Source organism: Rana temporaria, chromosome 1, assembly GCF_905171775.1.
Source record: "Rana temporaria chromosome 1, aRanTem1.1, whole genome shotgun sequence".
Classification (NCBI taxonomy): Eukaryota; Metazoa; Chordata; class Amphibia; order Anura; family Ranidae; genus Rana; species Rana temporaria.
The window spans coordinates 417,618,317-417,646,273 of NC_053489.1; the positions used below are offsets into that span (position 1 = coordinate 417,618,317).

The 27,957-nt window shown below is 43.7% G+C and overlaps 1 protein-coding gene across 1 annotated transcript; it reads right to left on the bottom strand.

The window, feature by feature from the left end:
• Positions 1-931: 931 nt before the first annotated feature.
• Positions 932-27,957, bottom strand: LOC120931531 (E3 SUMO-protein ligase ZBED1-like). The gene is made up of 3 exons (XM_040343083.1): positions 26,128-27,957; positions 3,523-3,625; positions 932-1,092 (listed from the first exon to the last, which is right to left on the bottom strand). The coding sequence occupies exons 1-3, from the start codon at positions 27,955-27,957 to the stop codon at positions 932-934; spliced, it is 2,094 nt and encodes a 697-aa protein (XP_040199017.1).

Consider the following 27,957-nt stretch of genomic DNA (forward strand, 5'->3'; position numbering starts at 1 on the left):
AACACTTCCAGGTAGCCATATTGCATTGCACTTTACAAAAAATGACAGAGCTGCAGATTGAAAAAGAAAATGGAAAATTGTATCAAATACTTACCGTAATTTTCCTTTCCTGATGCCAAGACATGGCAGTATTACATATGATATAGCCCCGCCCCTATATCCACCCACAGGACTCGTTTAACTCTCCATAAAAGTCTGACTGAGAGCTACCTCCCCCATTCTCTGTATAAAACACAAAGATCAAAGAGGGAGGGTTCGTATGCTGCCATGTCTTGGCATCAGGAAAGGAAAATTACGGTAAGTATTTGATACCATTTTCCATTTTCCTGACGCCAGAAATGGCAGCATTACATATGATAAATGATTTAGCATGTCACTAGTCAGGGCTAATCATAGAAATGAGTCACTATTGACTGGTTGGGTCACAATTAACCAACATCTTGCAGTATCTCAAAATCCTGCAATATGAACTATCAGTGATGTCCCCTGTCCTGTAATTTAGGACATAATTTCTCAGTCACCCTATGGCCCTATCGGACATAAGGTGACCCTAGACATAAGACCCCTTGGTGACGCCGGTATAGGAGTACCCCTCATCCTTACAAAGTCTCTGGGTGTCCCGGGTCATTCCGTTACAATGAGCTTTTGAGAGGGAGGGTTTAATGCTGTAAACTTAATCTTTATTCAACAAAAAGACATAGAAACTTGGATAGACTTCCTCCCAAACTCTACTGTAGTAAGAGCTGCTGGATCCACCCTGTAGTGTTTTAACAACATATAATGTGATGACCAGCTAGCCTCTTTGCAGACTGTCTGAAGAGACAACCCTGCCTGTGCCGTCCAAGAAGATGACATCACCCTGGTTGAGTGATGAGCTCTAACCACCTCTGGAGGATCCTTCCCGGCTCTCCATGCCCAGTGAATATTTTCACTATTCAGGCCGAGATGGTTCTGGCCGAAGCCCCTCACTCTTTAAATCTTCATGATTCTGAATGTAGAAGTAGCCCGAGATAGGCTTTGAGGACCTTTGGAATGTCCAACTTGTGCAGATCAGCATCTGATCCCGCTGGCAAGGCTGGAAGCACCCATTCACTGGAAAGACAAAACATGGATGCCACTTTTTAGAACACAATGGTCTCAGCACAACCCTGTCTGGGAAGAACATTTTATAAGGTTCTGCCACCCCAAATTTTTGAAGTCTACACACTTTCCCCCGAAATCATGGCTAATAGAAAAGCCGATTTTAAGGAGATCTCCCATAAAGAACAGTCTGCTGTCAAGAGTACAATGAGGGTTTGCTAGAAAATTGAGGACTACTGGCAGGTCCCATTAAGGGAACCTATTTCTCTTGGGAGGGCGTAGTCCAAGCACCTTAAACAAACTGAGCCCCAAATCCAATTCAGATTGTAGAAAAGACAGGATTTGAGATAAATTTGGGTCACGAGGGTCAAACTGATGTCCAGCTGCAAAGCTTGTGAACCTAATCCATATTCTGGAGAATATAGCGTTGATTGGCCCTTTCATAGAACTCCGTAAAGTTCTAATCCCCTCTGGAAAACATCCCAACTCTTGTAACCTCTGCCTTACAATTTCCAGGCTGCTAAGGTTAGCCGTGAAGGTTGTAGATGTAGTGCATCTCCCTTAGACAAGAGGAGATGAGGAGTCACCGACAGAGTGATCGGTGTGCACACGCTGATAACCATGCCAGAGAGACCCATGGTCTGTGAGGCCCATAAGGAAAACCTGTGATGAATGTCAAAAATCTCATCAGGAATTTGGGGATTAAAGAAATTGGAGGGAAGGTATAGGCCAGTTGCCCAATCCAAGGATTGGTAAAGTCATCTGCCCCCTCCACTAATGGATGAGGGTAGCGTGAGAGGAATCAGTTCCCCTTGTAATAGGCTGATGAGGCAAAACCGATCCAGTTACGGGATGATCCTTTGGAACACTTCGGGGGTGAAGGGACCCTTCGCTGGGATCCTTGAATTGTCCGGATAGACAATCCGATTCCAAATTCTGATAGGCTGGAAGATATATGGCCCTCAAATCTGTGAGATATTGCTGGGCCAAAGTCATGATTGGTTCCACCTCTCTCAAGAGGGATTGGCTGTGTGTGTCACCTTGTTGCTGTATATAGGACACTGCTGCCATGTGATCCAGACGGAGTAGGACTGGCAGACCCTGTATGAGTGGCAGTAAAGTGTTCAATGTCACAAATGCTGGTAGAAGTTCCAGAATATTGGAAACTAAGCCCTGAGTGGGAAATTCCCACCTGCCCTGGATCTTGAGATGCTCACAGGTGGTGCCCCACCCTGCTGTGCTGGCATCTGTGGCAACAATGATCCATGGCTGCAGCCCTAATAGACCAAGTCATTTAGCAGTTTTTTTTATCACCAGAAACTCTGGTGCCTCCGGCTGGAGATCCTGATTGGCTGGGCTAGACAAACTCTTCCATTGCATCAGGAAGCCTTGTTGGAAAACTGAGTTTCCAGTGAGCCCAGGGGGATACAAGAAGCCATTGTCCCGAGAGGACTCATGCACTGGGATGCTGACATCACGCCTGTTGGAACGTCTCCCTGACTTTAGGGAGTTTGAGGTGGCAAAGAAACAGAGGCCATCTAAGTATTGAATCGGGCCCCTAGGTAGAGCATATTCTGCATAGGCTCCAGCTGGTTTTGGCAATGCCTGCCCCTCAACTCGAAACTGAGGAACTGCTGGAATCACTGAAGGATTGGGATATGCTGATAGGTATATTGCAAATCCACTGCAATCCTCCAGTAACCTGGTTAAATGACCTGGATTTATGATATGGAGAGACTCCATCTTGAGTCTATACGTATAAATTGATTCAGCCTCTTGAGGTAGCTCTGGAGGCTGCTGTTTGAACAACCAATAATGGTCTTGCCATTGGTAATGATTAAAAACAAAATGAATGTGTGAAATGTGTCTATGTGACCTTGTGTTGGTGTTTTTGGCGTTATCACTTTGAACAAAAAAAGGCAATCGGAATTCCTAGATACACAGCCATTTCTTTTCTTACATGGTCTTGCGCTACTGTGGACTGAAACCACAATTTTTCGGCAGTGGTCTTGCCGGAACTGGGTCACTTTGAGCCACCTGGCTCCCACTTGCTCTTGGGCAGGCCTGGCGTTAAAAGGGCTTCTGGGTATCTTGGGGAGCCGTAAGGGTCTTGGCTTCTGCGATCTTATGAAGGTTGACTGTGTAGCCCTCCAACACATTCTGAAGCCCTTGGATGGGCGAAAGCCTCCGAAATCCCAGTACCTGTTTGGCGCTGCTCTAGCTCTTCGATTTTGGGGCAGAAGACCTGATTTTTCTCCTATAACCCTGGAGATGAAAGTTTCAAGGTTTTTTTGGCAAAACAGCGCCTTCCCATCCAAAGGCAGTTTACAGCATTTCTGCTTTGAGGATCCGTCCAGGATTTTAGTCACAGTGCTCTTTTGGCTGTGACTGAGCCAAGCATGGCTCTGGATGACCATCGAATGATGTCTATAGCTGCCTCACCTGTAAAGTCCGCTGAGAGTTTTATCTCATCAAGAGCCTTCTCTTTGGCAGCTGGTTTTAATCGCATACTCCAAGTTCTGCGCCCACACTCACATAGCAATTGCTACGGATGTTAAAGCAATGCGTCAATCAAGGATATTGTGAAAGGAGGAAGAGTCTTACATCGGAAGTGTCACATTCTTGGCCAGTCTGGTGACTGCCGTATCCACCGTTGGTGTGTTAGATAAGGGAGTCGCATCCTTCTCCGTTAGTGGATACAACTTCTGCAACCTATTGGTTGAGGAGGATTTTCCCTCTCCCTTTTCTCATTCCTCCTGAAACAGGCTTCGTATTTCTGTCATAAGAGAAAAGGTAGCTTACCTGCTTCTTTAGATTCTTCCTATAGAACCCAAAGGCTTGTTCACACTTGCAGCAGGATCTGCTATTGCACTGAAAAGCAATCTGTGCTTAGGTCACTTCTCAGCGGTATTTGATATTGTCACTTAGAGGGGACCAGTGTTTCTGCAATGCGATTTTCAAAGAGCGATTTGTACACAATGTTGCAACTCACATGGGTGTGGCCCATTCACTTGGTTGCCCTACGTGTGCAAAAAGAAGCCCCTGCTCCTATTTAAGGGCGACCAGTTTTGCACAATGTTTTAAAAGGTGCGTTCTCCAACGTGACCTATCACAGCAGAATCACATGGCATTTGGGGTGCCCTGAAAGGATAACGGCACCCAATGCATATTGTACAGCGATTGTCTCACAATTTTAAAATCAGATTGTATGGTGTGTGATAACAGGTTTTCTCCTTTGGAGGAGGTCCCGGATCCTCCCATTCCAGTGCAGCTTTACTGCCATAACGAATGGTGATATTAGCATAAAAACAAAGCCTCAACCTTCAGGATCCTCTGTTGAGAAGGAGGCAATATCATCTCCCTCTGCCTGAAAGGTTGGCTGTAATTCTGGGTCTGGGGAACCAGCCTGCCTAATATGCTGGGCTGGAGTCACCCCCGAAGTGCCTGGTACCCCTCCAGTTAGAGAGGGTTGAATGGCTTGGTTTAGACCTGGTGTAGTGCCCACACTGTTCAGCCACTTCTGTCCCTGGTTGCCCAAGATGACTGGAAAATTCAGCCAGGGGGTTGGGGACTATTTTGCAGAGCAAGGTTGACACCTGCTGACTCTCAAACTCCTGGTCTCTGGCAAGCTGCCTGAAGCAGTTGCTGCAAAGTAGCTTTCCAGGCATAGGGTCGTCTTCACATGACCAACATTTGCCTTTTGGGCGCTGAGCCCTCAGAGGAAAAGCTGTGAGCGTTCTCTTAAGCGTACATTTGCGCTCTTTGTACTGGGGTCTTCCAGGACTGGAGGAGACACTTTCCGCCCTGAAAAATCCTGATGATCCAAAGGGCCTCTGAACCTCCTTGAGCGGGTGTGAGCGCCCGGGGTTGCAATAGATAAGAAGCCACGCTCGTCAGGGCTCGATGCACTATTTTCTCCCACGTCTTCTTACTTACCAAAAGTTGGCCCTTTACCTGATAGTGGGGTGGTCTTTATTATGTGGCGGTAGGCTCATGCTGATGGAAGTTACAGAAAGATGCAAGGGGGACTGCATGGCAACAGAGAAATAAGGAAAGCGAGAGAGAGAAAAATATACATATATCTCTTTTTTTTGGGCAAATATTAACAAAATAAATCTGGGAAAACCCCCCATCCCCTAGTAATACATTGCTCCTTACTCATCCCCCCCCCCCGTCTATCCCCATTACTAGGATAGCAATACTTACCTGTCATTGACTGTTCCTCAGAATCAGATGCTGCCTCTCTGGATGCTTGAATAGCAGAGGCATCCATTACCTGTCCATTTGTTCCCTGCAATTAGATCAGCTGAGACTCAGCCCTCTCTCACCTCAGCTCTAAAAAAAATATATACAATTAGGAGGGCCAACGCAACACACCATACAATCTTCTGCAGATATTTTCCCTCAGATTTATTAAAACCATACAACATAAGGCCAAACCTTAAAAGCCTCAACTTGTATACAATCTGTATGCAATCAGGCAGGCACCACATGGTCCCGGCAAATCTAAAGGAAATCAGACAAAAAAATTTGCAGTGTGTATGTGGTGTATTAGAGACATGAGAGCAAGAGAAAGGAAAAAAAAAAGTTTTATAGAAATTGACAGACCTGGAAAGGGTTCCATAGGAGAGAAGGCATCATGCAGTCCCAGCTGCTTAAATCAGACTCCAAGAATCAGACTCTTAGGCCGGGTACACACGGACAAACATGTATGGTGAAAGCGGTCCGTCGGACCGTTTTCACCATACATGTCTGCCAGAGGGCTTCTGTACGATGGTTGTACACACCATCGTACAGAAGTCCGCGCGTAAACAATACGCGGGGCGTGTCCGCGGTGTCGCCGCGTCGATGACGCGGTGTCGCCGCGACAATGACGCGGCGACGTGGGCGGCCCGCCTTTAAAATGCTTCCACGCATGCGTCGAAGTCATTCGACGCATGCGAGGGACGGCGGGCGCCTGGACATGTACGGTAGGTCTGTACTGACGACCGTACATGTCCGAGCGGGCTGAATTCCAGCGGGCTGTTTTAAAACAAGTCCAGGAATATTTGCCCGCTGGGAAAAGGCCCGGCGGGCAAATGTTTGCTGGAATTCGGCCCGCTCGCGCCCACACACGAGCAAACATGTCTGCTGAAACTGGCCTGCGGGCCAGTTTCAGCAGACATGTTTGCTCGTGAGTATGGGGCCTTAGAGAACACCTCGACCCCAGAAAACCACCAGAAGGGGTTCCCCACCTTGTTGGTGCGTTTAGCGTGCCTAAGATGTGGGACCTCGCACTGGCAGAGGCTAAACCCAGCCGGAACTTTGACATAGTCGGCAGGTAAGGTCTTATCCTGAATATAACGGTCTGTAGGTTGATCTTTGAGGACAAAAAGGAGAATGGGGAGGTAGCTCTCAGTCAGATTTTTATGCAGAGTTAAACGAGTCCTGTGGGTGGATATAGGGACGGGGCTATATCATATGTAATGCTGCCATGTCTGGCATCAGGAAAGGTCATTTTAAATAACATTCAATCACAATATGACTTGTGTCGCAATTTTATAGGCTATATTATTATTTTTTTATTTGCTATTTTTTTTCCCATGAAGGTGGAGTTACCCTTTAGGCAGTATCATTGCACCGCTCTGAAATAAAACCTTAGTAATACTCATGTCCTTCAATAAACTCGTACAGGTCAAAAAATATGGTGACAGTGGATGTATTATGATTTTGCACATAAGAAATTTGACCTAATTTTTCATTCGCTATAGCATTAATTGATTTTATGTTATCATTGCTTATGACCGGTATTAATTTTCATGATGTTATGGTAATTAAATTAATTAAGACTAATAATGCATTTAACAGTAAATTAATGCATATAATAATAGCTAAAACAGATTTGCATTCAGTTGATGAAAATACATTATTCCAGAGTATTAGCTTAATTTCCAGCATCATTATTGTTATTGGAGTTATATTTTCTTAAAGGCATACTGTATACATTTAAATAATATCTACGCAATCATTTACGTACTTTAATTCTCTTCTGAAAGTACAAACAAAACGACAAGGAGAACACATTTTTTATATGCTAAACCTGCTTTATATATAATCAACTATGAATGATAAAGGTTAACTCCAGTCAAAATATAAAATGTAAAGTATATAAGAAATATATACCAAGTTCATAGCCTAGCATAGCATAGATTTATTTTTTATTTTTTTCAAGACATTGTTAAAATGAAGCAGTTAACCTATATCCCGTTTGTCTGTTTAATGTGATTATGCTGGATCACACGTCCTTGTGATGTGGGAACTTGCAGCCTCTAACTAAAATCCTGTTGTAAAATTAATTTGGCAGTACTAATAAGTTTCTTATCACATCTCAGACTTAAAGCGGAGGTTCCGCGACCAATCGATTTTTTTTCTTTGTGTTTAATCAGTGGTGTTATATATCTGAATGGAGTACTCACTTTTTAGGTGTCTTACAACATCACCCATCCGTTTTCATAGTAAAGAGAAACTTATATTTTGCAATCTAGGCATTTGCCATTTTGCTTGTGGGCATTGTGAAGCCCTCAAGCAATTACTTCCTGGAAGCGGTGAATGCTCATCTCCCAGCATTCACCGCTCTATCCCGGGCATGTGCACTCTTTACGGCGACCTGCGCCGTAAACATCCTGGTTGTCATCACAACGGGCGGCGTCATTGAAAGTAGACACCCTCGTGATGCCATTCACAGCTAGAGAAACATCAGGTTACCGTTTGCTGTGTATCTTGGAAAGCATGAGCCTGTGCTCCCAGTACACACTGCGACGCTGGGGAGACGCCGACTCCCGCAGGAGTGGGATTCACGAAAATTACAATTATAAAAAAGGTATTTACATAATAAAAAAAAAACGGCCAATTTTATATCCTACATGTCCTTTGATGCGGTGGAGACAGTGTTGTGTTTTAGGTAAACCTCCGCTTTAAGCATGCCCTAGAAGTTTAAAGCAGTGTTAAACACAAAAACTGTGCCTGCGTGTTATACGCAGGGGGCTGTGGAAAGTTTTTTTCCTGAAACTTCACTCTTAAAGTTAGGGTGCGTGTTATACGCCTGTGCATGTTATACGCCGATAAATGCGGTATATTGCAGCCTACCAATTCTTAGATGCGATGGCTGCATTTGTTTGTATTTTAGGCTTTCTTTCCTCTATTTTCATCTGGTGATCTGGCCAGTAAGTCTGTTGTTTTATCAACAGGCTCTCCTGTAAATCTATCAGTTAGAGACAAACCATTTACAACTGACAGGGGTGCCTACAATGATCAGCTTTTATTTATTTATATAAAACCTTTATCCCAAAAGAAAAAAAAAGAAAATTGTTGCTGAAACTGCTTATAAAGTGTGAGCTGGAGTTTGGCTTCAATTTGTTAGTGTATCTAAATCTGCTAGGATATCCAAAACTCTCCTCATTCCAGATTAACAATGATGCTGTCCAAAGGTGCCTCCTTGCTCCTTCATTCATAGGCACTCTAAGACAGGAGGTGTGTTACTGGCCATATCAGCAGGTGAAAACGAATGCAGCCACCAAATCTAAAAATTGTTAAGCTGCACTATATACATTTTTTTGTGTTGGGTTTAACACTGCTTTAAATGTGACTAGTGTAATACCCTTCCGTCGTAGGTACAATGCAAATTTAGCTTTTGAGTGCTTTAACCACTTCCTTACTGGGCACTTAAACCCCCTTCCTGCCCAGACCAATTTTCAGCTTTCAGCGCTGACGCATTTTGAATGACAATTGCGCGGTCATACAACACTGTACCCAAATTATATTTTTATCATTTTTTTCCCGCAAATAGAGCTTTCTTTTGGTGGTATTTGATCACCTCTGCAGTATTTTTTTACTTTGTTATAATAATATCCCATTTTTTTTTGAATTTTTTCTCAGTTTAGGCCGATACGTATTCCTCTACATATTTTTGTAAAAAAAAAAATCGCAATAAGCGTATATTGATTGGTTTGCGCAAAAGTTATAGCGCCTACAAAATAGGGGATAGATTTATAATTTTTTTTTTACTAGTAATGGTGGCGATCTGCGATATTTGACAGGCCTGGGATATTGCGGCAGACATATCGGACACTTTTGACACTATTTTGGGACTATTCACATTTATACAGCGAACAGTGATCTCACCAGTTCCAAAACAGAACTTCTCCTGTTTCATGCCAGTCGCAAGAGTCAACTGGCTACAACCTGGACACCCCCGCCCATTCTGGGCCAAATCATCACCCCTAGCTCCAAAGTCAAAAGTCTCGGGGTCATCTTCGACACCTACATGACAATGGACGCACAAATAGGGTCAGTAATCAGCGGTTCTCACCATCTGTTGTGCCTACTACGCAGACTTATTCCATTGATCCCCAAAGATGACGTAGCAGTCGTGGTAGGAACAATTGTGAACTCCAGACTGGACTATGCAAATGCCCTTTACCTCGGACTCCCAAAGTACCAAATCTCTCGTCTGCAAGTCGTTCAGAATACGGCCGCCAGACTAGTGACTGGGAAAAAAACATGGGAATCAATCTCACCTTCGTTGAGAACCCTTCACTGGTTGCCAGTAAAGGACAGAATTGCTTTTAAAGCACTCTGTCTGACCCATAAGTGCATCCATGGGAAGGCTCCGCAATATCTTTGCGACAAGATAGAACCCCACAATTCCAATCGCCTTCTACGATCCACCAACCAAAATCTGGTCAAGGTACCCAAAGCAAGATACAAGTCCAAAGGAGAAAGGAGGTTTGCTTTGCAAGGTCCAAGACTATGGAACGCTTTACCAACCAGCATTCGGTTGGAGGAAAACCACCTGGCCTTCAGAAGACAGATTAAAACTCTGCTCTTTTGATGTCAAGAGACAGGAACAACAAGCGCCCAGAGGCGATTCAGTTCGCATGTGCCGTGCTATATAAGTTTTTCATTCATTCAGTGCTATAAATATGAACTGATTACTGTATAAATGTGACTGGCAGGGAAGGGGTTAACACTAGGGGGCGAGGAAGGGGTTAAGTGTATTCCCTGTGAGTGATTCTTACTGTGGGGGGAGGGGACTGACTGTGGGAGGTGACCGATCTGTGTCCCTATGTACAAGGGACGCAGCATCAGTCTCCTCTCTCCCTGACAGGAGGTGGAGCTCTGTTTGCACACAGAGCTCCACGTCCTGCCCTGTAATTGCCGATCGCGAGTACCTGGCGGACATCGCGGCCGCCAGGCACATGCATCGGCATCACGTGACACGCCGGGCACAGTTTTTCTCTGCTTCGCACCCTCGGCGCCACGCGGGGGGAATGTAAACAGCAGGACATCCAGGGACGTCCACCCGGCAGTTGAGAGCCGCACTATGGATGTCTTTTGTCTATAGCGCGGTTCTCAAGTGGTTAAGGAGCAGTAATTGTTTGGTCTTGCCTGTTTAAGGTCTCATTTATAAGGTTCTGGACAATCCCTGAAATTGAAGTTTTCAGAAGGGGGCCAGAGTGTGGATAAATAGTCTGAGACACTAGAGAACAGGGTTCCTTCTCCCAGGAGGTTTAAAGAGGTGCAGGGGCTGCTGCAAGGATGCTTTAGAGAGGCTAGGCTAAAAGGCCCAAATTGATTGTTCTCATAGCTGACTGCAGAACCACAAAAAGGGCATACGATCCTGAGAGGCACCACCTGACTCACTGGGTTGTGTCCAGAGGAAGCTGGAAGGAGGCAGCTGGCCTGGAGACTTGTGTGAGTAGTGACTTTAGGTTGATCCCTGAGGCTAAGTGCTGGATACTGCACTAGGGATGGAACGTAAGGCACAGGATAACCAGATACCCAAATTCTTGACCCATGGTCCACAGCTGTGGGGCCTTACAACTGTTCACTATTAACCATTATCACTACTGCTAGAAGACTGTCCTTTGACTACTGGCTACTGATGAAACTTAAGCACACTGGCACAGGATAACCAGATACCCAAATTCTTGACCCATGGTCCACAGCTGTGGGACCTTACAACTGTTCACTATTAACCATTGTCACTACTGCTAGAAGACCGACCTTTGACTACTGGCTACTGATGAGCATTTTTAGGGTATCCCATGACCCAAATCCTCTCCAGATGCCAGTTATTCCAGCAACAAACTGCAAAAAGACAATCCTTAGTCTGTCCATTGGAGCTGAAGTGTATGCTTGGGTGGCTGGTGGCATTTGTGCTGTTTGGGAGAAAACCAGTAACAAAAGCGTCCATTGTGGGGGTAGCACTATAATGGTAATCAATGCTTTATCCTGGCCTAGGCCAACCAGGCCCAGGCCTAGGGCAGCACTTTGCAGGGGGGGGGGGGGGGCAACACGGAAAGAGTACCTGCCGGCTTGTGCTACACTTTATGGGGCGGACTGGGCTGAAGGGCAAAATAGTCTAGCGCCCCTATAAAGTGGCCGCACTGCTTCTGGTATATGGGCGGTCGGCATGTCACAACTATACTATCATCCTGGACCACAAACCTTCCTCACTGTGCTATATGTTTTCTGCTGCACCATTGGCGTGGTTAAGGGTTATATCTTCTTATGCCGCGTACACACCATCGCTTTCTGCGATGAAAAAATGCGACGCTTTATGTGCTTTAAAAAAACGTCATTTTTCAAACTTCAATTTGAACAACGACGTAGCATACACACCATCACTTTTTCACAACGCTCTAGCAAAGCGCAGTTCCGTCAATCACGCACGTCGTCACTATAAAGGGTCGTTTCCATGCGGAAGACGGACTCTTTTGCTGATATCGTGTTGCTGCGTGTTAGTAAAAGTTTGGTGAGATACGATTCGTGATTTTCAGTGACTGTGCTTTAAATTTCGTTTTCTGTCGTACAGTTTGTCTATTTGTCGTCGGATCTGTGATACAGTGCTTGTACTAAGGACGTATTTGTTTTGGCATTACGTTTTGTGTGCACGGTGCTGTTTAGCAGGTCGTTCTTCAAAGGCCATTCTGTACTTCAGGGCGTAATTTTTAGTCTGATCTGATTTGACGACCGTTTTCTAGCCATGTTGCGGGTACGAACTCGTCGCCGAGATCGTGCTGTGCTTGTTGTTAGGATGTGTGCTGCATCCCAGCGACGGTCCATGAACAGGGTGAGGAGGAGGTTGTGGACCAAGAACTGGTTGCTATGCAGGGACCAGTTCTCTCATATGCCTCTGCTGCGGGAGATCCGAGAAAATAACCCTGATGATTTCAGGAATTTTCTTAGGATGTCTGACCCCGTATTTCAGCAGCTTTTGGCTTCGGTGTCGCCATATATCACCAGGCAGGACACCGTTATGCGGGAAGCCATCACTGCTGAGCAGAGGCTAGTTGCAACGTTGCGCTACCTTGCAACAGGGAGAAGTCTGCAGGACTTAAAGTTCTCGACGGGCATCTCCCCCCAGGCTCTGGGCCTCATAATCCCGGATACCTGTTCGGCCATCATTCAGGTTCTTCAGGAGGACTATGTTAAGGTAAGTGGTGTTCTTTCAATGGTCAAACTATGGCCCTAAAAAAAACATACCTGTTTGTAATATGCTCAGAATGTTCAATTGTCTCCATGTATGCTGTTCTACACCATTTGTAAAGCCCTACATGTTTATTGTATTTAGCCAACCTGTCCATCATTCTATGTTGTGGCCAAACCCACCTAGCATAGTCCCTATATCCCCCTTTATTTGTGGCCTCCATTGTAGTGCTGCATTTTGTGTGTCCCTATATCCCCTTTTATTTGTGGCCTCCATTGTAGTGCTGCATTTTGTGTGTCCCTATATCCCCTTTTATTTGTGGCCTCCATTGTAGTGCTGCATTTTGTGTGTCCCTATATCCCCGTTTATTTGTGGCCTCCATTGTCCAAACCCCCCCCAAGATTGTTTCACTACATACTAATAATTATTTTTATTATTATTTTATCTTTTTTGTGGGGTGGTTTCTCAGGTGACAAACTCATCTTGGGCCCCCACTCCCCCTAATTATATTTTTGGAACATCAGAGGGGGTGATTAATATGCTTAGTGTTCACATGTTATTTTTTAATCCTAACCTTTTTTGTTTAAGTTTTGGTGGGATCCCTTGAAATTGTAGATATATTCTGTTCACAATGTTTGTTTGAATGGATTTTTTTATTATCTTTCTATCCAGTTCCCCACCACGCCACAGGAATGGCAGACTGTGGCAGCGGACTTCTCCCAGCGTTGGAACTTTCCGAACTGCGGAGGAGCCATTGATGGCAAGCAGGGGCGTAACTAGAAATCACAGGGCCCCATAGCAAAATGTTGTATGGGGCCCCCCCCCTCCAAAAAAAAAAATGAACTAATGCCATTGAACAACACATTACTACACTCATGTGGCACAGTGCCCAAGCAACAGCTTATATTAATTTTGAACAGCAAAACAAAAATGTAAATAACCATATAATAAATAAAATGCAAAATTCAAAGTATTGTGTGCACTACTTTTACTCTTTTATACTCACGATTTGTAAAGGGCAAACAAGGCGGTTTAAGAGGGAGATTAACAAGATGACAACCTTGTAAGGGAAGGAATAAATTAGGTCTTACATTCTAATCTATGCACTTTAACTTGGCATTAAAATCTTCATTCTTCCCACTGATCACCAATGTAAGGGACATTCTTCCCACTGACCACCAATGTAAGGAACATTCTTCCCACTGACCACCAATGTAAGGAACATTCTTCTCACTGATCACCAATGTAAGGAACATTCTTCTCACTGATCACCAATGTAAGGAACATTCTTCCCACTGATCACCAATGTAAGGAACATTCTTCCCACTGATCACCAATGTAAGGAACATTCTTCTCACTGATCACCAATGTAAGGAACATTCTTCCCACTGATCACCAATGTAAGGAACATTCTTCTCACTGATCACCAATGTAAGGAACATTCTTCCCACTGATCACCAATGTAAGGAGCATTCTTCTCACTGATCACCAATGTAAGGAACATTCTTCCCACTGATGATCACCAATGTAAGGGACATTCTTCCCACTGACCACCAATGTAAGGAACATTCTTCCCACTGATCACCAATGTAAGGGACATTCTTCCCACTGATCAACAATGTAAGGAACCTTCTTCCCACTGATCACCAATGTAAGGGACATTCTTCTCACTGATCACCAATGTAAGGAGCATTCTTCTCACTGATCACCAATGTAAGGAACATTCTTCCCACTGATCACCAATGTAAGGGACATTCTTCTCACTGATCACCAATGTAAGGGACATTCTTCTCACTGATCACCAATGTAAGGAGCATTCTTCCCACTGATCACCAATGTAAGGGACATTCTCCTCACTGATCACCAAAGTAAGGGGCACTCTTCTCACTGATCACCAATGTAAGGAACATTCTTCCACTGATCACCAATGTAAGGGACATTCTTCTCACTGATCACCAATGTAAGGAACATTCTTCCACTGATCACCAATGTAAGGGACATTCTTCTCACTGATCACCAATGTAAGGGGAATTCTTCCCACTGATCACCAATGTAAGGCGCTTTACCGTAATTTTTGTGGAGGAATTCGGCCGATAGTGGGGCGCTTTTAACCCCCGCTAGTGTCCGAAAAAGTGATAAAACAACCCGCAAAGTGCCGTTACATTTCAATGGGCACCACTCCAAAGATGCTGCTTGCAGGAAATTTTTTAGCGTCCTGCCAGCGCATTGCCTCAGTGTGAAAGTACTCGGGCTTTCACATTTACACTACAGGGGAGACGTTTTGGGAATTTTTATCCCAAAAGCGCATGAAAAACTTCCCAGTGTGAAAGGGGACTTGGGGAAAAGCACTCAGTGTATACATTTCCTATATATATATATATATATATATATATATATATATATATATATAGGAAATAACACTCACTTATCCCAGGTTCACACTGACAGCGGGAATGAAATCCTGCAAGTTCAGCTAAACTCACACAATTTCATGCCCGCATGTCAGTGCGAGTTTGGCGGGCGATTTCAGAGACATCTGTGGGGGTCGCTGCACACATGTCTATGGAAATTGCACCCAGAAGTCACTAAAAGTTGTACAGAAACTACTTTTGGGAATCGGTGCGGTGCCACAAATGGGGCATCGCACTGATTCAGGTAGTGCCATTGCCATGTGATTTGACATGTCAAATCGCATGGCAAATTGCTCCAATGTGAACCAGGGCTAAGTGCTATTCCCTATATAACACTGATATCTATACACTGTGTGCATTGAGTGGCATTCAGTGTACCAGATATCAGTGTGCACTAGTGAATAGCACCTGCCCTGACCTGCCACCTGGTAAATAGGCACACAGCACAGGGCAAGAAGGAATGAACCAGGCAGTAACACTCAGCATGGCCCTTATAACAGCACAGACACAGTAACTGCAGTGATTTCATTATCACACTGACCTGCTGCTGCACACAAGGCAGGTCAATGTGGATGCAGGGGTGGATCCAGAGTCTAGTCTCGGGAGGGGCACTGCCAGAAAATTAGGTGTACCTGTACGCCATATTGTGCAATAGCCAGCAAAGGCACACGTGCTGATTGGCCAGAGGGGGAGCCAATCAGCGGGTCCAGCAGACATGATGTCCGCCGGCCACCTGCAATCTCTCCCCACAGAGATAGAACAGCGGTCTGCTGATGTAAACAAGCAGATCGCTGTTCTGTCAGAGATGAACAGAGTGATCTTGTGTTCCTGCTAACCAGGAACAAGGATCACTCTGTTCATCTAGTGAGTCCATCCCCACCCAGTTAGCAAGCACACCCTAGGGACACAGTTAACTCTTTGATCACCCTTGATGTTAACTCTTCCCAGCCAGTTTCAGTAAAGTGACAGTGCATATTTTTTAGCACTGATCACTGTATTAGTGTAACTGGTCCCCAAAAAGTGTCAGTTAGGTGTCCGATCTGTCCGCCATCATGTTGTAGTCCCACTAAAAAATTACTGATGGCCGCCATTACTAGTAAAATATAAATAAAAATACCATAAATATATCCCCTATTTTGTAGATTCAATAACTTTTGTGCAAACCAATCAATATACATAATTTATTGGGATTTTTTTTACCAAAAATATGTAGCAAAATATATATTGGCCTAAATTGAGGAAGACGTTTTTTTTTTATAGCAAAAAGTTAAAAAAATTATCAGTTTGTTTATATTGCAAAAAATAAAATATCACGTAAAGTGCTATTAGTGGAAAAAAAGGACATACATTTTACTTGGGTACAGCGTTGCACGGCCACGCAATTGTCAGTCAGTTACAGTAACGCATCGCAGTATCGCAAAAAATGGCCTGTTCACGGGGGTAAAACTTCCCGGAGCTGAAGGGGTTTAGATTGAACAAAACTAAAAAGGCAGCATTTGTTTTTCATAAATAATGGCAGTATGGCACGCAATATTTCGCAATTTTACACAATCAATAATTCTTTTACTCACTTTTTTTTGGGGTGCTCTGGTGGGGGGGAGGGGGCTCCCATGCAGGAGTAATGGAGATCACTGTCTGCAGTGCAGCTGGCAGTATGATGACAGTGACACACAGTCACTGCTTCTTCCTGTGTTCAGGCCATGCTGTGGACAGTGGAGAAGATGGAGGCAGGAGGTGGGTGGAGTCAACACTCACACTCGGGGCGGAGAATGAAGAAGGCTCTGCAGCTGCTCTGCTGGGGCTCTCCTCCTCATCAGCAGTGGCTCCAGGCTCCAGCCTCCGACGTGACTGACGTCACTGGTTGCTACACGCCAAGCGGCACAGGCGTTAGCAACCAGCGGCGCAGCTCCACCCACCTCCTCCCTCCAGCACGGCATAATGACAGAGTCTCTCTCTCACCGCCGCTGATTATACCGATGTGAGAGAGAGACTCTGTCGGGAGTCGGGAGTGCAGTCAGAGCCGACCCGGGCCCCCCCTCGGGCAGTGACCGACGGACCGAATGGTCAGTCCGCCCCTGCGGCTTGTCAGGAATCCGGACCTGCCGGGCCCCCCTCGGCTGCGGGCCCCATAGCGGCCGCGTGGGTCGCTATGGCGGTAGTTCCGCCACTGATGGCAAGCACATCCGCATTGTGCCCCCACCCCATAGTGGATCCCATTTCTACAACTACAAGGGGTTCCACAGCGTTGTTTTGATGGCGGTGGTCTCTGCCAATTATGAGTTCATGTACGTGGATGTTGGGAAAAATGGCCGGATGTCAGACGGCGGTGTCTTTGCGGAGACGGAGTTTGCCCAACGGTTTCAGTCGGAGGACCTAGGATTGCCACCTGCGGAGGAGAATGAAGAGGGTCTGCCCTTCGTGTTTATTGCAGATGAGGCTTTTGCTTTGGGTCCCCACCTCATGAGGCCATTTCCCCAACGCACCCTCACCCATGAGAGGAGGGTTTTTAATTATCGGCTGGCCAGAGCAAGACGTGTGGTAGAGAATGCCTTTGGAATCATGGCCAGCCGATTCCGATTGTTTTTAACAGCAATCAACCTTGCGGAATACAAATGGAATCACATTATTTTATGTTGTTGCATTCTCCACAATTTTTTAAAGAGACATTCACAAAATTACCTCATGGTATTGCCTGATGAGGCAGATGTTGTGGCTCCGGAGCCGGGACGTGAGGCTCGCCATAGAGGCTTGGCCCCCCAAACCGCACGTGCAGTGCGTCAATCCTATGTGGACTATTTTATGGGGAGGGGGGCCATTGCAATGCCCGATCTTCAATAACTAATAAAATGTACTTTTTGCTTGATTAAACAGTGTAAATTTTTTTTTTTTTATTATTTTTTTTTTTTTGGGGGGTATTGTTTCTTTTTCCTAGGTTCTCATCCAGCCATGTGTTTGGGATGTCATAAATTCCCATGAGTGTTAAATCTTAATAACTCTACAAATATGCCTGAGTAATTTAATGAGTCAGCATTGATACCAATAACTACACACACATTTTTTGGAGTACAAAATATTTTTTATTTTTTTGTCTTTTTTTTTATTAGTACAAAATAGAATCATTTTTTTTATTTTTTTGTCTTTTTTTTTATTAGTACAAAATAGAATCATTTTTTTATTTTTTTGTCTTTTTTTTATTAGTACAAAATAGAATCAATTTTTTTATTTTTTTGTCTTTTTTTTTATTAGTACAAAATATAATTTTTTTATTTTTGTCTTTTTTTTTGGTTTTTAAAATTATTTGTAAATAAAATGAACACAAACAATTAAACCCTCCCCAAAACATTAATAACATTTTTAAGCTGACGTTCCAGCGTCTTCGCTTTGTGGCGAATTTCCCGGCAGGCCAGACGTATGTCCTCGACTTGGGCCCTGCATGTGAGAACCTCGCCGATGAGGAGCTGGGCACTATACGTGTCCAGTCCCTGACCAGCCCGATTTCCTCCTGAAATGTGGAACCAAAACATGTGTTAAAAGATTGTATGCCTATATCTATATTCCCTGAAAATGTGGTATATGTTACTTTACCGGATGTTGTGGCAGGTTCCCCTTCATCTACATCCCTCGGGGGTGTGGCTTGGTTGGCTTGTGCCTCCTGCCTTGCTGCTTCATTGTGCCCTACGCGGTTGAAGAAAGGGAAAACAGGAGGTTAAAACATTACGAGCGGCCTGAAATGACCCAAAAATATTTGAAAATAAAAAAAAAGAGGGCAATATTGTTGATTTTAAAAAGCGTTCCAAGAAAATAGACCAGTATTTAATCCATTCACAAAGTAATGTCAAATCTGGTGACAATTGTTTTTTTTTTCTATATGTAAGCTAACCAAGTATCCCCTGGATCTGCTCACCCCTGTGTGTGACCCAACATAGGTTGTGATTGTGACAAACAATTGTGCTACTGAGTACACATGTTCAATAAAAAAATGAGGACCAAACGCTCCTTTTTGGGAATCTCAAGGTATTTAAGTTTCTTAAAAAATAACCTGAAACACATTTACATCAATACCAGAATTGAAGACACCTTTTAAGCCCCAAAAATGTCACAACTTTCATATTTGTGTCGAATAATTGGTCCTAGGAGTCGTCGTTCATTCGCCCACAATTCCTACATTTACGTTTTTATTTATGATACAGTGCTTCAACTCCCCTTTGCACATGCAAACTAGGCATGATGCCATTTCTCAGTAATATGGTATTGGATTATTGAAAGTCAGCGAATGAACGACGACTACGACGACTGAATCATGCGTCCACATTCATAATATTCATTATGGTCAACCTGCAAAAATAAAAAACATGGCACAAAGAACACACCAAAATAATTAATACACATGGAAAAAACATACTTCTTCTTCGAATCACCCTATTTATTTTGGCAAGTTGGTGGGGTTCCCTCTTTTTTAAATCGGACCACCTTTTGCGCAGGTGCTCTCTGCTCCTGCGTTTTCCAAACTTCCGCTGGAGCCTACGGATGACCTTCTCCATAATTTTTGCTTTGACTTTATTTGGATGCATGTAGGGGCCATGCTTGCCATCATAGTCCTCCCTCCTCAATATGGTTACCATCTCCACCATTTCATTAAATGTCATGTTGGAGGCTCTGCATGTGAATCTGCGGCGTGGCTGGGCCTGGCCTGCCTCCTGGCTTGAGCTGGAATTGTCATCCATGTTCTCCATCATTTCTCCCTCACCAAACGACAGAGAAGGGGGCGTGGAAAGGACGATACCGAACGTCAGGGGCGGGGTGTCGTGCGGAGCGTCACGTGTGCGTAGTGTAAAAAGGGATGGGACGTGTTTGTAAACGGCGTGCATAGTCTGTGGAAGAAGGCGTAAATCACGATCTTTCATAACGACGATACGTAAGTTTTTTTTTGCGACTTTATTATAGTGAAGAGGGAATGAGTTTGTGGGCTAGTTAGGGGAAGTAAGCTAGTGGCTTTAATGACATTATGTTTTGGCTTCTGTTTCATGTGCAGAAAGAATGGATCCCTTCAAGGATGCTGATTTCCTCACCGAATTTATTCAAAAATGGAAGGAACATCCTGTTCTGTGGCAAACCAAAAATACAATAAATAAAAACAAAGATGCCAGGGAAAAAGCTAAAGAGAGCATGCTTGCTTTTCTGAAAACAAGGGTCCCCAACGCCACAAAAGCCACAGTGAAAAGCAAAATAAATTCCATCAGGGGCACCTACAGGGCCCAACGGGTCCAAGTCCTGGCCTCAATGAGGTCTGGGGCTGCAGCTGACTCCATATACAAACCAACCCTGTGGTACTACAGTCAGCTGCAGTTCCTGGACGACCACATTGAGACCAGGGCATCCATGTCTACCCTTCCCCCAAGAGGTAGCTCCCAGCTTCCCAGCAGCCAATCCTCCAGTCTTCTCTGCAGACAAGAGCAGGCAAGCTCGGAGGAAGAGCAAGAGTTCCTGGAGGACCCCAATTGTGAGCCATGGAGCATGGTATGTGTTTTTTGTATGAATTTAGTTAGTATATGACAAGTCTAGTAATAATGTTAAATTTATGTTACTATTGTTCTAAATTCTAAGTGAATCTCCTAAGTTTAGGGATAAGATCAATAGTCAGTAGTGGCAAAACAGGATGGGGACAAAATTGCCCAATTAATAATGTTTATGAAGGAGTGGGTGGCATTTTCACATAGGCCAGTAGGGGGGAGTAACGCAATACACCTGCAAGGGGTCCCATATGGAAAACACCCTTTTTGAGTACTATCTAGTTGACACGAAATGTAATAATTATTTTTTGGGGGAAAAGGCCACTTATTTCCTAAATTAGGCTTGCAACAACCCACATAATTCCAGGGGGACCATGTCTGAAGGTGTGTAAGGGGCCACATAATTAGGGATGGCGACCCTGTGTGTAATATATATTGACATTCAATTTGCATCACTCATGATTTTAAAAATGTGTGTGATTAATGACAAACACAAATAAAATATGTTCCTTTTTTTGATACACAGGCAGACCAAAGCCAGGAAGAGACAGGGCCCACAGGGAGCCAGGAAGAGACAGGGCCCACACGGAGCCAGGAGGAGCCAGGGCCAACTGCAAGGCAGGAGGTGGCAGAGCCCACTGGGAGCCAGGAGGTGGCAGGCCCCAGTGGGACCCAGGAGGCACGCCGGCGGTATACCATCTCCCGGATCCCTCCATTCCGCAATCCCAATAAACGGCTCAGGAGTATGCGACAAATGGAGGAGGAGACCCAGGGCCTGCTTCGCCAAGCTACTGCAGCCATCCGAGAGCCACCCAGTGAAGTTGAGGGGTTCGCAGCGCTCATTGCAGCCAGGCTCTACAATCTGGAGCAGAGCCAGCGTGTGCGCTGCGAACAACTCATCTTCAAAGCCATAAGCATGGCATCCCTGGGGCAGCTCGATGACGACACCGACATTGTGCGGATTGCTCCTCCTGTCCTTGCTGCTCCTCCTGCTCCTGCTCCTGCTCCTCCTCTTCATGAGGCTGCTCTGGCTCCTGGCACTTCATCTCCTCCAGGAACCCAGCCCCCAAGGACTCGGGCTACAGGGAAGGCTGCAGGGAAGACTGCAGAGAAGACTGCAGGGAAGGCTGCTGGGAAGAAAAAGCCCAAAAAATAACACGGTGCCCCTGATGGAATTTTAATGTGGACTCACAGGCTGAATTTGTGGCTTCGGGGACCCTTGTTTTCATAAAAATTCAAGCATGCTCTAAAGTGCTGCCTTCCTTGGCATCTTTGTTTTTATTATGTTGTGTTTTTGGGTTGCCACCATTTTTTATTTGAATTTTTCAGCAGAATAAATGAAATGTTAATTTTTCAGCCAAATTTGACCATGTTTCTTTATTGTAGATTTGAGAGATCATTTGTGAGTGGGCAGACCCATTCCCAAATAAATATTGCAAACATTAACAAGGTAAAAAAACATGCTTGTGGGTGAGTTAAAGAAAAAATTAGGTTGTTGCAGCCACTTCACACACTCCCAAATCAACACAAAATAGAGATTAAAAATAAAATTGGTGACAAAATAAAAATCAAAAAATAAAAAGGTGGACCAATATATATATTTAACATTTTTAAGATGGAAGATACAACTAAATAACAGAACACAAACATAAACATTATCAAACAAGAAAGAAACTAATTAAAAGCTTGTCATAACTATGTAACAAGATCAGCCGCAACAAACGTCCATTTCTGGGTAGCAGTTAAAAGCAGGGGTTAAAGAAGCGCTTTCTTTTCTTGTCTATAAGCTGAAAAAGACCTTAACGAATGTGCTGATTCCATTCTGAACAGTCGTTTTACATGAATGAGCGCTGCCGTCTCCTAACTTGCTTCTGAGCATGCGCGGGCTTAAAACGACGTTTTTACGTAGACACGGTCAATGTTTAGAACACAGAAAACGACGTCGGCCAAAAACAACACATAAAATTTAAGCATGCTTCAATTTTTTTGTGTCGTTTTTTAGAAGACATAAAACAAAGTTTTTGCCCACACACAGTCAATTAAATTGACGTTTTTCAAAACGTCGTTTTTTTTCATCGCAGAAAGTGATGGTGTGTACGCGGCATTAGTCTTCTCCATAAAATTATCAGAAATTTGTGCTTAAACTAGAACTATAGACAACATTTTTTTTTTCATTTTAGATAGAGTAAGGGAGTGTTATTGCCCCTGTCAGGTTTTTTTCCATCCCTATCCCATTGCAAAGATTTCCCTTCACTTCTTGTCCCATAACCAAACAGGAAGTGAGAAGAAATCTATGCAAATTAAGGAAATTCATTGCCCCCCCCCAGGCCCTCAGAACTAGCATCCCCACTCGAAAATTTCAGGGCGGGTCTTAAACAGCAAGGGGTGCGGCATCGACAGGAAGGGGTAAGTCGTATTTAAATTAGGGGGTGCACAAGTTTAGTCAGGCCTAAAACCTAAATACACTACTGCTTGTAATGCAGGAATCTGAAAGTAAAAAGGAATCACACAGCACAGGTTTCAGGAAGGCCCACAACTGATCTTGTATAAGGGGTTATGTACTTATTCTGCAGGTTGTTGCAAACAAACACAATTTTTTTTAGTTTTGATCATAGTTGGGAAGGGTTAAATCCCTTTTCACCTTTCCCTTAAGCCACGTACACACGATCAGTTTGTCTGATGAAAACAGACCGATGGACTGTTTTCATCGGACAAACCGATCGTGTGTGGGCCCCATCGGTCTTTTTTCCATTGGTGAAAAAAAATAGAACATGTTTAAAATTTTCCCTATGGATAAAAAACCGGCAGAAAAATCCGATCGTCTGTGTGGAACCCCATCGGAGAAAAATCCACGCATGCTCAGAATCAAGTCGACGCATGCTCGGAAACATTGAACTTAATTTTTCTCAGCACGTCATAGTGTTTTACGTCACCGCGTTGGACACGGTCAGATTTTTGACTGATGGTGTGTAGGCAAGACTAATGAAAGTCAGCTTTATCTGATATCTGACGAAAAAATCGTATTAGATTAGATTAGATTAGATTAGTCGGATTAGATTACATCAGATATCCGATCGTGTGTACAGGGCTTTACTGTATCTTTGCTCATTTGGTAGATTGGCCCACTCTTTTACTGCTGGTAATCATTGTCACCAAGACAAAAAGTGGGGGAAATCTAAAAAGGACTAAAAAGGACATTTCCCTCACACTGGAGAGATTTGCTCTCACTTTCTCACTATATCCAACTCTAAGGCCCCTTTCACATTGAGGCATTTTTCATGCGGTACAGTGCTAAAAATAGCGCTGCTATACCGCATAAAAAAATCGTGCCCTGCAGGCTTCAATGTGAAAGCCCGAAGGCTTTCACAATGAAGCGGTGCGCTAGCAGGACCGCTCCAAAAGTCTTGCTAGCCGCATCTTTGGAACGGTATAGGAGCGGGGTGTTTACTGCTCCTATACCGCGCCTTCCCATTGAAATCAATGGGAAACCGCGGTAATAACGCCCGCAATGCACCTCTGCAGAGGCGCATTGCGGGCGGTATTAACCCTTTTTAAGAAAAGTTGGCTACACATAAACCTATAATGTTAACTTTCTTACTTTAACATGACTAAATTGTTCACAGGATAATATGCTGGAGGCTTCCCCCTTTTTTCCTGGAAATACTCATTTAGAATTTTCTAAATTCTACAATCAATGTGTTTGCTGGATTGCAAAATATTTAAAATCAAATGTTTTTAATATTAAAACTGATCTTGTCATTAATTATAAAAGTCTATGGTTGTAAGTGTTTTTCTGCAATAATAAGGTAAGCATAGTCTAGTCAGTCTCAGTGCTAAATGCTCTTGTAAACTCCTGGGAAACAACGTGGTGATGCAGATGCTGCACTGTTTCTCCAGTATTCACCAGAGCAGGAGGCAAAGTGAGAATTTTCTTTCATACCATCCCTAGAGGGGATATGGATCATTGAATAAAACAAGGCTATTTTTTGATGATAGATACAATTTTCACCAACACTATATTAAACTTTACTAAACTGCAGTAAAAACCAAGAGTGATTTACTGATCTCTTGTACACTGATCAATAAATAAATCAGATCAATTCCATATAATCTAGGCTACCATGCATTGGCATATCTTCTGTTCTAAAATCTCATAGCAAGTTCAGCTGGTTTTAGAGAAAAGTAATTTACACTTCATTACAAGCATGTCAGATAAATGTTTGTTAGATGATTTGTAGAGTTGAGCGGACACCTGGATGTTCGGGTTCGGCCAAACTTCGGAAAAAAGTCCGGGTTCAGGACCCGAACTTGACTCGAACTTGACCCCGAATCCGAACCCCATTGAAGTCAATGGGGACCCAGACTTTTGACTACTAAAATGTTTTAAGGAAAGGGCTAGAGGGCTGCAAATGGCAGCAAAATGTCGGTAAGAGCATGGCAAGTACTCTGCAAATAAATGTGGATCGGGAAATAACTTAAAATAACATAAAAAAAATAAAAATAATCTTGACCTAGGAGGACGAGGTCCATATGGAGTAGGGGGTTGAGGTGGCGGTGGATGTGGTGGTGTAGGTGGAAGCGGCGGTGGAGGAGGACGAGGTAGCCAACACAGCTTTTTTTTTTTAATTTATTTATTTTTTAAATTAGGGTACACCCCAAAAGAGTGAGAAAGATCTAGGGTTGCTACCTCATCCCTTTAAACCCGAACACATAGTAATTACACAGGTTCTGGGGCTAATTTAATGTCAATAAGGCACCAAGTGAGTTTAATTAGCAGCACCTTAATCAGCCAGAGAACCTGTGTAATTAATATGTTTTCGCTTTTAAAGGGATGAGGTGGCAACCCTAGAAAGATCACAAAAACAACAATGGATGGCTAAGGCCGGCCCGGTATATGTGTCTATTCTGCACAATGTACAGACAAGTCCTGTGGGATCCATGACTGGTTCATTTTAATGAACGTGAGCTTGTCAACATTGGCTATGGACATGCAGCTGCTCTTGTCTGTGATAACGCCCCCTGCCGTATGGTGGTTACTCTACGGCGTCGTAATGTGCGCCTTGCTCTCTGTGAATCTGGGCCTATGTGCCTTGCTGGAGAACAGTCTATTAATTTGAGAATGAACTGCCTGCCACCCCTCAATAGCACCAAAGTTCATGGGCCTTTTTTTAATTTTATTTTTTAATGCCGCTGCACCAAAATGCATGGTGCTTTTGTTAGCATGCATTTTTATTTTTGTGATTTTTTTTTATTTACACACACTGTATATATATATATATTAGGGCTGTTACTGATTAAAATTTTTGTGTTCGATTAATCGTTTTTTTTTTTAATCGACTGATTTCGATTAATTAACGCACATACAGATACAACTACTTTTAGCTGATCTCCTTGCATTGCAACTCTGCATTAGTCAGTGGTAAATGTGGTATACACTATATACAATCACCCGACACTAGTTGGTTTCCACAATCCATGACTTAACTGTTCACACAAATAAATTCAAACTGTAGCACTGACGTAAGTAATTTTTTTTTTTTATTAAACTTTAAGAAAAACTTTGAAAGTAAGTTTAACTTTAATTATAAAACGTATATGATATTGACTGTCAGTCACTTTATAGTAGGCATCACTTTAGCCAGTCACGCAGACATACCAGAGTGTTAACATTTTCTGGTAGCAGACACGAGCGCATTTTATTTACAATATAGCCAGATGAACTAAACAGTCTTTCGCACGGAACAGATGTTGCCGGTACACAAAGTATTGTCTGCACAAAGCTGCTTAGGCCAGGAAAACGATGGCTATTGAGTTTCCACCACATGAGAGAATCCTCTGTTTCTGGAATGGGATCTTCTACTTGGTAGCGCATCAACTCGGCCTGTGCACTGTGTTCTGCATCTGATTCATCAGCTGAGGACTGCGATTCAGAGTCGCTCAGCAACAGAGTAAGTTTTTGTTTCTTCGGCACAGGTACTACTTTTACTTTTGTGCCATCATTGCTTTCTTCTAAGCCTGTTGGACATCCTGCTGGCTGTCTTCTATCGTGGAAGGCCCTGAATGCATTCGACAATGTTGTCCACACTTCTTCGTGTTTCTCTCTTCTTAGACAGGTCAGTTTCTTGTAACGTGGATCCAAGGCCACAGCCATTTGCAACATTGTTAAAGCATCAATGTCTTCAATTCTGTTTGAAAAGTCGTTTAATGTTGCAGTTTTGAATCGTCCAATATAACCTGGATCATCATCATTAATCCTTAACAGTCTACGCAAAAAGGCCAGTAATGGAAGAACGGCAGAACATGTTGCATATTGTTCACCCCCAACATATTCCGTAGCATCTGCAAGTGAACCTAAGACTGATGTATATTTGGCCATTTTGTCCCAATCTGACTCTGTCAGTTTAGGTCCACTGTAGTTTTTTGGATGATCGATGTGATACTGCATTACGGCATCTTTGACTTCCAACAATCTGGCTAACATTATGTAGGTACTGTTCCACCGAGTTGCCACATCCTGCTGCAATTTGTGGAACATGACATCTTTTGACGAAGAGACACTGGAATGGCTGCTCTTCAGTTCAGATGTGTTGGCCGAGCTGTGCTTGAAATGTCCAACTAAGTGTCGACATTTTGCCACAAGAGGTGAAGAGTCAGCTGCCTTCAAACCTGCTAATATGCTAAGTTGAAGACAATGTGCGATACATGGTATGTGACTGAAATCCGTTTGTCCAATAGCAGCAACCATGTTTCGTGCATTGTCCGTTATGATACAGCATATTTTATCGCTGATGTTCCATGTTGCAGCAAACTCTTTATAGAAACCGGCAACGTTTTCAGCAGTGTGTCTTTCATCAACAAGTAAGCATCCTAAAGCTACTGATGTCAGTTTCCAGTCGGAATCAATCCAGTGTCCCGTTATACCACAGTATGATTCATTGTTGTTTGAGGTCCAAAAGTCAGTAGTGAGAGCAATACTGTGAATGCTTTCTATAGCTTTCTTATGCTGCGTTAGCTTCTCGTTGTACATCTGACCAATCACAGCGTCGATTGTACGGCGACTGGGTAAATTATAAGTCTGGTTTTGAAGAGCTATACGTAGTACTGTTTGTAGTCCATCATCATCCACAATTGCCGTCGGACGTCCTGAACTGGCAATCCACTGAGCAATAGCAATTTTCAAGTCTGCAGAAACTTTGGCACTTACAGGCTTGTTTGACTGAGACATGAAATTAGATATTGGTTGTACTGGAGAACTCTTCTGCCAGTCACTGTTGACAACGTGTTGATACTTGAGTGGATGTTTGTGCTGTAGGTGGTACGTCAGCGATGTATTTGAACCACGGAAAGCCAATTGTTTATTGCAGTGAATGCAGTAAACTTTGTTGCCATCCTCTACTTTGCCATCAGCATTTAGCTTAAAAATGAAATGCTTGCATAACTTTCCGCCTAAATGTTTAACTGCAACATTGCTTTCATTGCTCGCCAT